This window comes from Oreochromis aureus, linkage group 9, assembly GCF_013358895.1.
Source record: "Oreochromis aureus strain Israel breed Guangdong linkage group 9, ZZ_aureus, whole genome shotgun sequence".
NCBI lineage: Eukaryota > Metazoa > Chordata > Actinopteri > Cichliformes > Cichlidae > Oreochromis > Oreochromis aureus.
In genome coordinates this window covers 38,009,287-38,021,554 of record NC_052950.1, presented here as the reverse complement: position 1 = coordinate 38,021,554, position 12,268 = coordinate 38,009,287, and the positions used below count along the sequence as shown (strand labels likewise).

The 12,268-nt window shown below is 44.1% G+C and overlaps 1 protein-coding gene across 4 annotated transcripts in view; it reads left to right on the top strand.

Moving 5' to 3' along the window:
- The first annotated feature begins 1,831 nt into the window (after positions 1 to 1,831).
- rreb1a (ras responsive element binding protein 1a) overlaps positions 1,832 to 12,268 on the top strand; it is a 57,616-nt gene continuing 47,179 nt past the window's right edge. For 3 of the 4 annotated variants that reach the window (XM_039617660.1, XM_039617662.1, XM_031759469.2), the window contains exon 1: positions 1,832 to 3,139. In XM_039617660.1, the coding sequence (XP_039473594.1) occupies positions 3,100 to 3,139 (40 nt within the window). In that variant the 5' untranslated portion in view covers positions 1,832 to 3,099. Of the gene's footprint in view, positions 3,691 to 12,268 lie in introns of all 4 variants that reach the window. The other variant, XM_039617661.1, reaches the window with a different exon arrangement.

Below are 12,268 nucleotides of genomic sequence, written 5' to 3'. Positions count from 1 at the left end.
AGCTAGCAGTGCTATCAATATGACGCATTACTGAAGTTACATGACATTTTTCAGTAACACAGTAATGTAACATGTAACTGTACTACATTCAGGTCTCCTCATTTTCTTAAATCACCATGGTGATGGCTTTAAAGTGTCTTTGGGCTGGTTTACATCTTCTTTTTTCTTTATGTTGTGAGTGTTGTGTTGACACTTACACATCTTATATGTGTCCTCATTAGGACAGGGGTCTGTGTGAGCGAGCCTCAGGTTTATACTGGTAACTGTAGCAATGCATTTCAGACCATATTACAGACTCACACCAAAGTAACGAGTAGTGGAAAGGGTTACTTTCTCCAGGAAGTCATTAAGTAACACTATGCACTACTTTTAAAAAGTAATATCTCACCCCAATACTGGTAACTAGCCTACACGCACACATACACAACAAATAATGAAGAGGATTAAAAGTGCCAAGGTGAACGTGAGAGTTGCACTGCATTGTGGGAGTAGTTCCTTCAGCTGTAAAAGTAATCATGTACACAGACTTTGCCTCTTTTAGTTACTCTTTTTTTATCCAAATCAAACTTTTTGTGTTCATGATTCACCTCGTGGCTAGTTGGCTTCATTTTAGGGTTACACTTCGGATGTCAGGACTTTCTTAAGGGTTTTACTTCCAGAGCCTCCCTGTAGAGCTCTGTACCTTCAGTGTTTATTCCTGTGCTGGGCTGCCCGATGGTTCGCTCCGGCTGAGGTTATTCCAAGGTTAAGTTGGAGGTTAAGCTCCAACTGAACACCACGAAAACTAAAGAACTTATCTTGGACTTCAGGAAGGGCAGAGCAGACCCGGCCCCACTTTACATTCACGGGAGCTGTGTGGAGAGGGTGCACTCCATGAGGTTTCTGGGCGTGCAGATCTCTCTCCTGGACTGCAAATACCACGGCGGTGGTAAAAAAGGCCCAGCAGCGTCTCCACTTTCTGAGAGTGCTCAGGAGGAACAACCTGGAGGAGAGGCTGCTGGTGACATTCTACAGAGCCACCATAGAGAGCATCCTAACGTACGGCATAACAACATGGTATGCAGGGTGCTCAGCTGCAGACAGGAAAGTACTGCAGAGGGTCATCAACACAGCCCAGAAGATCACTGGCTGCTCTCTGCCCAGCCTGGAGGTCATTGCAAACTCCCGGTACCTCAGCAGAGCTGGCAATATCATCAAGGACCATTCTCACCCCAGCAATCAACTGTTTGAACTATTACCGTCAGGCCGACGATACAGGTCACATAAAACCAGGACAAACAGATTCAGGGATAGCTTCTTTCCCAGAGCTATCACCGTAGTAAATAAGCACAAAAACAATTGAACCTGCTTAGCTATATCATATTGTCACTGTCATTATATTAATGCTGCTATCTTGTATATATATCGTACTTACTATTGTTTGAGTACTTATGATTGTTTTATTGTACCTTTTATATTTTACATTTATATTTATTATTGCATTTTGCACCAAGGGAGTGGCACTCCAATTTCGTTGTACCCTGTACAATGACAATAAAGGCTATTCTATTCTATTCTATTCTATTCTATTCTATTCTATTCTTATTCGTGTGTGAGGATGTAGTGGGGTCTCGAGGCACTCGGGAGCTCACATAAACGTCACATCCTTTAGATTTCCATGGAAAGTTGACACACAGCATCCACAGGGAAATCAGATTTAAGTTTACAATACTTAAAAAATAGAAAAAAAGAAGCATTTAACTCATAATCAGTAGACTCAGTGCATTGGAGTTCTTTGAAATGAACTTTAATGTGAAGTGAAAATGTTTTAGTTTGTAATTTTACATAATCCTGTCCAAACTAAAACATGTGCATGTTGAAAATAAAACATGGGATTATTGAGTTTGAGCTAATCACCCACTATCGCGGGTCACATGACTCCTGCTGCATGTCCATGGATGGAGCACAGAGGTACCTGCACGTGATTTAGTTCGACTTCAACGTCTTTATGTGAACTTTTGAGTTTCTCCCCCACGCGCATTTCTTCGCTTCATCCCGGAAAACAAAGTGACTGCTTCACCAACACCTCCCTGGAAACGGTAGCACAGTCTTCCACAGCCACCTCCCCAGCTTCTGGCTGACCCTATGCATCCTCCCTCTTTGAAATCGCGTGCAGAGCTCTCGCGATAGATGAAGCAGCTGCGCGTGTAGCGTGTGTGGGTTTAAAAGGATGGTTTCTTATCTTTTTAGCCCCCGAAACTCCGCGTAAATGATAAAGGAGCGGCGTAAAAGCGGGTTTCTTTGAGAGACTCTGAAGCGAGGCAGGAAACGAGGGGACTTTCTGGCTGTGGGAGGACACGCTGGGTGAAAATGTCAATACTTTGAGGAAGAAAGTTGCTTAAAAGTGAATATTTCCGCGCATTAAAGCAGAAATCCGCGGCGCACGCGAGTTAAATTGCGCACCGCGAGGCCTCTGCGGACTTTTGAAGTTTATTTTTTGGTTTCAGAGCTCTCAGGTGGGATCGTTTCCTGCTCCATCACGGCTGGAATAAGTAATCCAGCAACGGCTGTCCGTGTGTCTGTGCGTACTGACTGAGATGCTTGGTGGCCACGTCCCCTTGGAAACTGGAGACAACACGTGATGAGCTTTACTTATCAGGTTTAGCGAGAGAGCGTGCGCAAGAGCTACAGAGAGAGAGAGACCGAGAGCGGGAGGAAGAGGAGGAGGGAGCTGGGAGTTAAAGGAGTTTAAAGTATAAAACATCTCCAAAGCGACATTTTCCTCTCCACGAGTCGACTTTTTTCTTTCCTCCTCGGGAGGGAAGAGAGGAAGACAAGCAGCAGCAGCACGGGAGGAGGAGGAGGAGGAGGAGGTGGAGGAGGGGAGGGGAGAAAAGGAGGAGGAGGAGAAGCCGGAGTAAAGTTTGTCCAAGTTTGCTCATCCATTCGGAATACGCCATTTTGAGTTCTCTCCTCTGCGGAGCAACTTTGCAGCCTCTCTCTCCTTTTCTTTTTTTTTTTTCTTTCATCACCTTCATCATCCCCGATCACCGCCGTTCATCTACCATCATCATCATCAGCCCCCCCCCCATCACCACCACCACCATCATCCTCGCCACGATGTCTCGGCGCAAGCAGCCCAACCCCAACAAAGTGAAGCGTAAGTGTCCTTTTCGTCTCCATCGCTGAGTTTTGGTGCTGTGCGAGTGTCTGCGCAGGCTCCCCGCGCTGTTTGCGCCTCTCGGGGAGAACTTTGCGCCTGTTTGGGCTGCCAGGGGTGAAGTTTGAGCGGAGATGTGGAGACGGTAAGGGTGGCGTTACTACTTTTCTCTCCTCTCTGGGCTGCTTCCTAGTTTGATGCGCATCCAAGCGGTGGAATTCAGTCGTGTGTGTGTCTCTTCCTCATTCAGCAACTTGTTGTTTTTCGACTTTTGGTGCAACTTTATCGCCCCGTGTGCAAGTTTAGGGCAGTTATTCGGCGGTTTTTGCCCCGCGGGGAGGGTGTTAGGAGGCGTAGGGAGGTGGGGGGGGGAGGTCAAAGTCTGCAGCTCGCAGCCGGAGTCGAGCATCCATATCTCGGATGCACTTTGGTCGAAGCCTCGGAGCTAGTGGCCATGTGTAAAACTAAGCGCTCAAGCGAACGGCAACCGACGGAGTACTTCCTCAAAGACACTTCTTCAAAGTAAAACAACCTGTTGCACACGGAGAACCGTAAGGGTTACCTCACGTTTGGTGTTAGTAAGCGCTCTGACCTGAAATTGATTCAGACTTCAGCTTTGAAGCTAATGGTTTTAACTGTGGTTGAGTTTGCTGATGCTTTTCTTTGTGAATGATGGTTTTCTCACCGTGCCGTCTGGCTCTAGATGCTTTTTATGGGCTTGTGAAGGCACTGAAGGTCTTATATAGGTGCTAATACATCTAAAGCAGGTTTAATGGTAAAATTATTCATTTCATGGTGAAAATCACATCACATATTGCTCTTATATTTAACTGTGTGTGAAAGAAGTCACAAAAGCCTCCTTTACTTAGTATAATGTACACACATCCGCAAACGTGTGGATGTGAGTTTAAGTCTGTTGGCTTAATAAAAGAAAATATAGCTTTTATTTTGGTGGCTCGACTTCCGCTAATGGCAGCGAGCTCGACGCCAGCGCGATGACCTTGCCCAGACATATTTAGGTAGAAAGGGACCCCCGTTCATTCACGAACCGGCCCAACACGGCGGCGAGGCGGCCGAACCCGCCGGCCCGCTCCACCTGCGCCAGTTTTTGCGGCAGTTGGGCGACTTTTCGCCGCGTTCCCGACACTTTTCCACCGTCTGTGGTTACGCGCAGCAGCAGCATCGACGTGACGCCTGTTGCATCCACCTTCTCCTCCTCCTCCCCCGTCCTCGAGCTCCGTCTTTTCTGTCTTTCGACATCATCCTCGGCTCTAACTTCCATTTTAAACGGTAACCACCGGGCGCCCCCCCGTTTTAACCGCCCCCCAGCCCCAAAGCGTCGACTTGGAGAACTTTTTCGCGGCGCTGTTAGCCGTTAGCCTCCTCGTCGTGTTTTTTTTCCTTTTTTTCCGCGTTGGTACACGACGGAGGATGCTGGCCGGGCTGTTAAATAACTCCCATAACGCGGTTTTACTGTGTCAAAGAGGCGCTGTTATCGGTGTCCGGGTCAATGATTGATGGCCGCGGAGTTCGAGGAGGGAGAGGAGATGGACCGATGGCGTTTTTCTCGGTCTCAGGCTGGACTGGTTAGATAATGGTTGCTAGGGATTTTCTCTCTCTCTCTCCATGTTGGCCCAGTGTCTCTCTACCTCTGTGCACCTCCCTGCTGAGGAACTTTAACCTCACTGTAAGAGGAGTCTGTCATTGTTTAAAGCACAGAGGCCATCGCGGCTCTCAGATACAACACAATTTTATACACAATAAATGGACTTTTATTCTAATTACATTGAATACAGCGACTCTGTGGTGACTTCATGGCTTTAACTGTAACTTTTACTCCCTTTAAATCTTTAAAAAGTTTTGGCTTGTATGTTTGGAGCACAGTCCAACAGTGGTTAATTGTGTCCACAGTTCATCAAAAGTTGAATAAAGTCGCTTTAAAGTGGGTTTATATTCATGTGAGTGGGTTTGTTTTTGGTAGTTTAGTTTCTGGAGAATAAATCCTTTTAATTTTCCTTCTGTTTAACGTTTTCTCCAATTATACTGAATAAAATGGACCCATTTTATGGTTCGATGTAGGGTGTTGGGTGTAAATTAAGTTATAGAAGAAAAAAGTTGAATTAAGCTCATTTTGTTGACGTTTGTGTATATTTTTTTGTGTTTAGCTCAGCCTATGACTGCTGTCGGCACAGTTTGGCTAAGCTGGCTAACTTTCAGTGCTTTTTACAAAGTTTCGTAAGAATACAAAAAGTGCTTTTACTCTAATTACTTAAACAGTACAGAGTTTTTGGCAATGTGTTGTGAGTGATTAATAAGAAATACGTCCTTCTGTAGTTCAGCATCCTCAGGGGAGTTTGGGTGGTGTCCCACTTTACTTGAACCTGTTTATTGACTTTTGTTAGTATGTTTTGGCTTTAACATAATCCCATCATCAGTAATTAAGGCCATGATTCACTTAAAGTGGGTTTATGGTTGTTCCTGTGGGGGTTTGCTGTAAGTTTAGCTATTTTTTTCTTCCATACTCGTTTTGGGGCAGTTTTTTTTGTTTTTTTGTTTTAAACAAATCCATCATAAATTGAGGAACAGCGAGTCTTTGGTGACTTTATCACTTTCTGGAGGACTTTCAAGCTAACTTTTACCCCCTCCCTCTTCATGTAGTCTGGATTGACCAGTAGCTTGTTTGGCTAATGTTAGCGACCTTTACGCGTGTATTATTGCTTCGTTTTGTAACTTTTCTTCAAACATTTTGCTGTTTAACGCACTCCTGTAACGTCTGTTTGTTGCTGCAGTCCAGCTCAGCTTATACAGACACACTTTAAAGTGGATTTATGGGTTTCATTAGGGACTTTGGCTTGTTTCAATGGCAGTTAGCGATGCTCTGTTTCCATATTTGTCAAGCTGTAACTATTACTGAGTTTTGGCAAGATGATTGTGACTTTACTTCTATAATTACAATCTTTAGTGCTCTGGTAGCTCTCTAAAAGGAAATTATGGTGATTTTGTAACACTTTTACCCACAATTGTTTGTTTTTTTTTCCACATTTTCTGAGAAAGTGACATTTCTCTTTGTTTTATCTATAGAAATGCATTTGTTCACTACATGCTCACACTTCCACAGAGTGTTTGTGGAGTTTTTAAACCCTGTGATGTTCCTGAAATGCTCTTAAACTGTGTTTGATCTGCTAAAGAGTGGATTTAATGTGACTTTGAGGAGATTTGGAGCATTATTTTCTGCAGTTTCTCACTGTAGCTTTATTTACAACGTTTCTTTGTTTTAATTCCTTTTGACTGTTTCATTGAAACATCTGTCAGCCGCGCACTGCAGGAAGAATCATATTTGTGCGACTCAGACGTGTGTGTGTTGTACATTTATTGTGTTTTATGGCAGCTTTTGCCCCTGTGGGGTCACTTTAGTGCATCTGTTGGATTTCTTGCACACCTACACATGTGTATAATGCATTTGTAGGTGTCAGCAGAGGCTGTTTGGATCTGTAATAGATGCATGAGTTGAAACATCCAGACTTTGACCTAGTTTATGGACATCTTTTATGGTGGATCGTCGGTGCTGAGCTGAAGGGCAGCTTCGTGCTTTATTTTTGTATGGTAGATCATGTGTAACGAGTGGAAGCTTTCCTGCAACGAAGAGCCGAATATTCCCGCTGCGTTTGGTCCTCCTCTCCTCCTCTGCTGTGAGGAGGAGGAAGGATCCGGATGAGCAGTTAGCATTCCATTACGAAATTCAACACTGAGGCCGAGCTGGGCCCTCGGCGACAGGCGCTGATCTCTCTCTGTTTCTCTCACGGACTGGCTCTTCTTGCTGAGGGGAAATGTTACCTCCCAGCTTCACGGAGCAGCGGCAGCAGCAGCGGCAGCAGCAGAGGCGGCGGTGTTTTTCAGATGGAGATGTAACGTTGGGAGGGAGGCGGGGAGGGTCAATCAAAACATTAAAAAGCGGGAGCTGCAGTGCTGAAAACTTTCCTCTGTGGGTCTGATTCCTTCAGCTGCTCGATGGATCCATCATCTGTCTTTGTGCCGCTGACGTTCGACTGAGCGACTGAGAGTTCAGCGCTTTACAAACTCTGAGCTGAGCACGAGCGGGGAAATCAGAAAAGCGCATCTTCTGCTTGTTCGTGTTACTGCGTGCTGTGCTCAGAGTTTATGTGCATTTCCACCAGGTTTACGATCGTCGCCGTGTCACCTGTAGAAGTACTGACGCGCTCTCATCCTGACGTGATGGACAAGCCCGGGTCGCCGGTCTGGTGCTCCAGGCGGAGCAGAAAACCAGTGGCCATGTTGAACAGACACGCCCAGGCCTCATGAGGCCGATGATGTCACAGTGTCCCGGGTTAACAGCTCGGTTTCTTTGGCTTTTACTCGGCTGTCTGAGACGACCATATTAGGGACATCCTCTCTCTGTGACGTCATCAGCTTCAATAGTGAAAAAACTGTCTGCAGCCTGAGTGTAGCTTTAATATGGTTTATATGACAGAACGAGCAGATGTTTGTTTGTTTGTGTGTTTGAGGTTTGGTAAAGTTTGATCCTGTTATTGGTGCAGAGCGTCCAATAGGCTGAGGTTTATCGCAGCGGCACGGCGGCTGCTCGTACTTTGTTTCTTCGCCACAAAAACAGTAAAAAAAGTGACAAATCTTGGTGTTTATTATCTACACAACAATCTCACACGTCTGTATCACAGTAATAATAAATCCACCGTCAGGCTCTTCACTGCACACTCCTCATCCTCCTTTTCTTCTTCTGTGGCAAACGTTTAAAATGCTGACAACCGATGATGTAGTCGATGATGTATCCCACTCTGAGACACACACACACACACACACACAAAGAGTGTCTTGTGTTGGTGTGTGACGGTATCCTCCATTGTGAGTGGTTATTGCTACACACACACACACTCAGCCTCTCAGCCTGTGTTCATGTAAAGACATGATGCAGCATGAAGGAGGAGGAGGAGGAGTGAAACCAACTGACTGTGACTCCTCTTTATCTCCTCTTCATCACCTCACTGTGCTCTGATTTACACACAGTTTCACCTCCTCTCTTGAAACTCTCTGATCTCTGACTGATAAATGATACAAGCAGCATCATTTCTGAGCCCTCGTCAGTATTTATTATTGTAGCAGCTCAGTCACAGCTTAGTGTGAACGTGAGGAAACGATTTTTATTTATTTTATAATTGTAGATAAAAAAGCTCAAATCTTTAATCTGTTTATTTTTAATAATAAATGTTTGTGTTTATCCTGATTATGCTGTTAAATAATAATGATGTTCACTACAAAATACACGTGATTCAGTTTATTTATTTAATTTAGTGAATAAAAATGTTTTTATATTTAATTTTAAAAATCTATGAAATAAAAGTAACAGTATTTGTTACATGTTTTACATTTATTTCAAGAATATGTCTGATGTAGTTTTACATGACAAAAAGTTTTCAAACGTCCTCTGTGCTGCCTTCATAAGAGCATCTGTGTGTGTGTGTGTGTGTGTGTGTGTGTGTGTGTGTGTGTGTGTGTGTGAGAGAGGGAGAGAGTTAATGGGGAGTTTCAGAGGGACTTTTGTGTTCACAGGGACAAAAGTGAAGCAGCTAATTAATAGCTGTCGTCCTCCCTCTGAGACGCCATTATCGCCACATTATCCTCTCTCACTCACACACACACACAGAGTCTATTGATTTCCTGTGTTTCTGTCTCGTGATAATTGCGCGGATTTGAACAGTCACAATGTTTCCAACTTGTTGATGCTGCGTGTCAGCCAATCAGAGCGCAGCTGCTAGATGACTGAATGCAGCACCTCCACACGCAGCGGGAGGGGGAGGATGTTACTACACCTCTTTTCTTTCCCTCTCCTCGGTGTCTCCGCCTCTATTTATGGACTCGCCTTTTTTAGATAAGATTATGTTTCCTGACCCGCAGCAGCAGGAGGAGGTGAGGCAGTGAGTTTGGGGTCAAAGTTCACTCTGAAACTGGACCTGCTATCTGCTCCTGTTCTGCACCTTTACGGTCTCTTTGATTAGTTTAACAGTGATTCATCAGTTAGTCAAATCATCGCTGTTTGAACCAATCAGTCGGTAGCGTTTCCTTCACGGCTCGTTTCCTTTGTTCCCTTTGATTCGTCAGCGAGCAGCTCCAACAGCTCAGCTGATCGATTGATTCGTTGATCAGCTGACTGATGCAGTTATCCTCTACTTTTCCTTTACAGGGACTATCTTCCAGGTTTCATCACCTTGAAACTGCAGCTTTAAACACCTTCAGTTATCAATCAGCTGCTGATGAACTGATCGATACCACAAAGGAGCCTTTACAGCTCATAGCTGATCGATCATTTGTCCTGAGAATACTCAGGAAAGCTGGATCTGCAGACTTTTTCTTGGTTATTTGAAACTGATGAAGACGTTTAATCAGTTTTGTCAGAAAATCGTCCAGTAAAACCTCTCAGGACCAGATGAAGTCCAGTTTATGTGACTCAGCAAAGCCTCAAACACTCAGCTGTCGGTGCTTTACTTAGTCAAACCCGTGACAAACTGCAGCAGCAGGACATTTCTGAATGAAGTTGGTAGAAAATCTTATTAAATGTCAGCAGATTAAAGTGAAATGACTCGTTTCTGTGCATGAAACTGATCGTGCTAAAGTGGGTCTTTGGTCTTTGTCACATTTTTGATCCCAGCTCCAAAGATGCTCAGTTTGCTCTTGTTTAAGTCCACATTAAACAGGAAATGTGGTCAGTCGCAGTGACAACTCTGAGCTTCCTGTGGGCTCTCTGAGTCTTCATCGGGGTGACATCGGAGTGGGGGAGGTTCATGACGGTTTGGATGCAGACAGAGAGGTGTGGAGGGGAGGGAAGGGTGGGGGAGGGGGACTCTTACACCTCTGGGTGGACCAAATGGCTCACCTCCCCCTCCTCCTTCACCCAAACCTGAAGCGCCCACTGAAGGGACCGGCTTCACTGTTAAAATCTTTTTATTTTGATAGGTTCACACTTCCTGTCTTTATGAGTTTATAGTTGGCTGATAAAACAGAGCTGCAGCGTTTCTTCTTCAGCAGACGGTGACCCGTGAAGACTACACGGGAAGGTTCAGGGAGGAAAGTGGAGGAAGAGGGTGAGGCTGTTTAAAAGTGTTAATGTGTTCTTTTGTTTTCTGCTTTCGAATGAAAAAGGAACAAAAACCTGCTTTTCAGCAGTTTGTTGTTCACAGCGTATGCACAGAGAGAAGCGGATGAACCGCCTCACGTTTTATTTTATTTCCTTTCTTAATCCAGACGAGAACGATTACATCACCAGCTGCAGTCCAACGCCCCGAGTCCACCCGAGGCCTGTGGGCAGCTGATGATGACATTTACACAGGACAAAACTCCTTTAATGATATTCACGTGAATATAAACACAGACCCGTCCGACCGCCCGTGAACACAAACCAAATCCTTCACAAAAACACGACTGACGTAGGACATGATAGAAAAAGTAACAGATCTCAGTATTCCTGTAACGTGGTACTTCTGTGGAGTTCCCGGGCGTCTGATTGTAGTGATTTTGCATCACCTTTATTCCTCTGGCGTCTCACTTCTTGTGTTTTTGTTTAAATACGTTGCAGTTCTAGTTATCTGGAGTGGTTTTGTTTTGCCGTTACGTCGTCATAAAGATCTGATGTAGAACTCTGCAGGTCACCCAGACTCAGTAAGGAAATGACGTAGATCTTTGATCCATTAATGCCGGCAGATTAAACCGACACCCCTCCCCCGCCCCAGCGGGCCTGCGCTCGTTGGTTTTTGGAGGTTTGATTCCTGGGAATGCCGCGCAGGACCAGTTTAATATGCCAACCTTTTTTTGAAAGTGGCTGCTTTACAGGGAAAGCTGTTGTGAGTGTTGGTGAGTTCGACAGGTTTCACTAGCTTGACCTGAGTCCTCAGCGGTGAGCTCCTGACGGATGCTCGGTGCAGGTCTGAAGGCTCCTGTCTGATTTTCAGCCCTCACCACATCCAGGTCAGGTCATGGTTCACCCGGGCCACTTTTTATCTACACTGAACTAGTGCTGGGCGATATGGAAAAAATATTTATCACGATATGAATTATTTTATATCACGATATACCACCTGACCTGTGGTCATCTGGAAAGTATGCAGTCTGTAAACAGCGAGTGGAGAGGGTGCAGTCTTTGTTTTGAGTTACCGTAAAGCATGTCGCAAATCTGGGTGCACGTAAAGCAGCACCATGTCGCAAAACCACAAGATGGAGTTTCTTTGTGAAAAATATCATTTTTTTTATACTTTTAACTTTATGCAAGACAAAATAGAGCCAGAGCTCATCTTTACATTTTACATGCTGTGGAGCCATTTGTGGGAGCATTTCAAGTTGCTATACATCAATACAACCGTTATAGCCCAAATTTTAATAATATGTATGCATTAAGTTCATAGTAACTACATAAATTGCAAAAAAGTGCAATAAACTACAAAAAAATTGAAAATTGTTTTTTTGTTTTTTAACATATATTTCTAGTTAGAGAAATTTAACAGGCTTATCCCTCAAAACTGTAAATACAAAAAAGTTGCACAAAATAGTTTCCAACCACGAGAAATTTATTTTGAGTGTCTTCATAGTTTTATTTTTGAGATACACTAATTTTCATATACTACAGGAAAAATGAAAATAAATATTATAATCCAAACTTCCAAAAACACAGCATGTGCATCAAAATAAACGATTTCCAACAGTGTAATTTGACTTCTAAGCATCCCAGAAACGACACAGAAAAGCATAAAGTCAAACATGACTTTTAAAAACACCAACATAAGTTTTGAAGGTAAAAAACTACATTTTGTGCGAAAATGACGTCACTTCCGGTTTCGGACTGACAATGGTGGACATGCGATAGTTCGCGCTGACGTATATGCCACTGTAGGAAGTGTTATGAACAGCTGATCGGATCGGCAAAGCCTGTTTCTGGAATATTATGTTTTTGTTGCTGGAAGTGCTTTTTATGCAATTTTTGCAAAGCTATATGTGGAAGGAAACCGTGACCGAGGACAAACTAATGGAATAAGATGTAAGTACAACTCCTACGGTTTCATATGCAAAAAAAAAATATTGCGCTACCTCACGTGGTTCCAGTTCTACAGG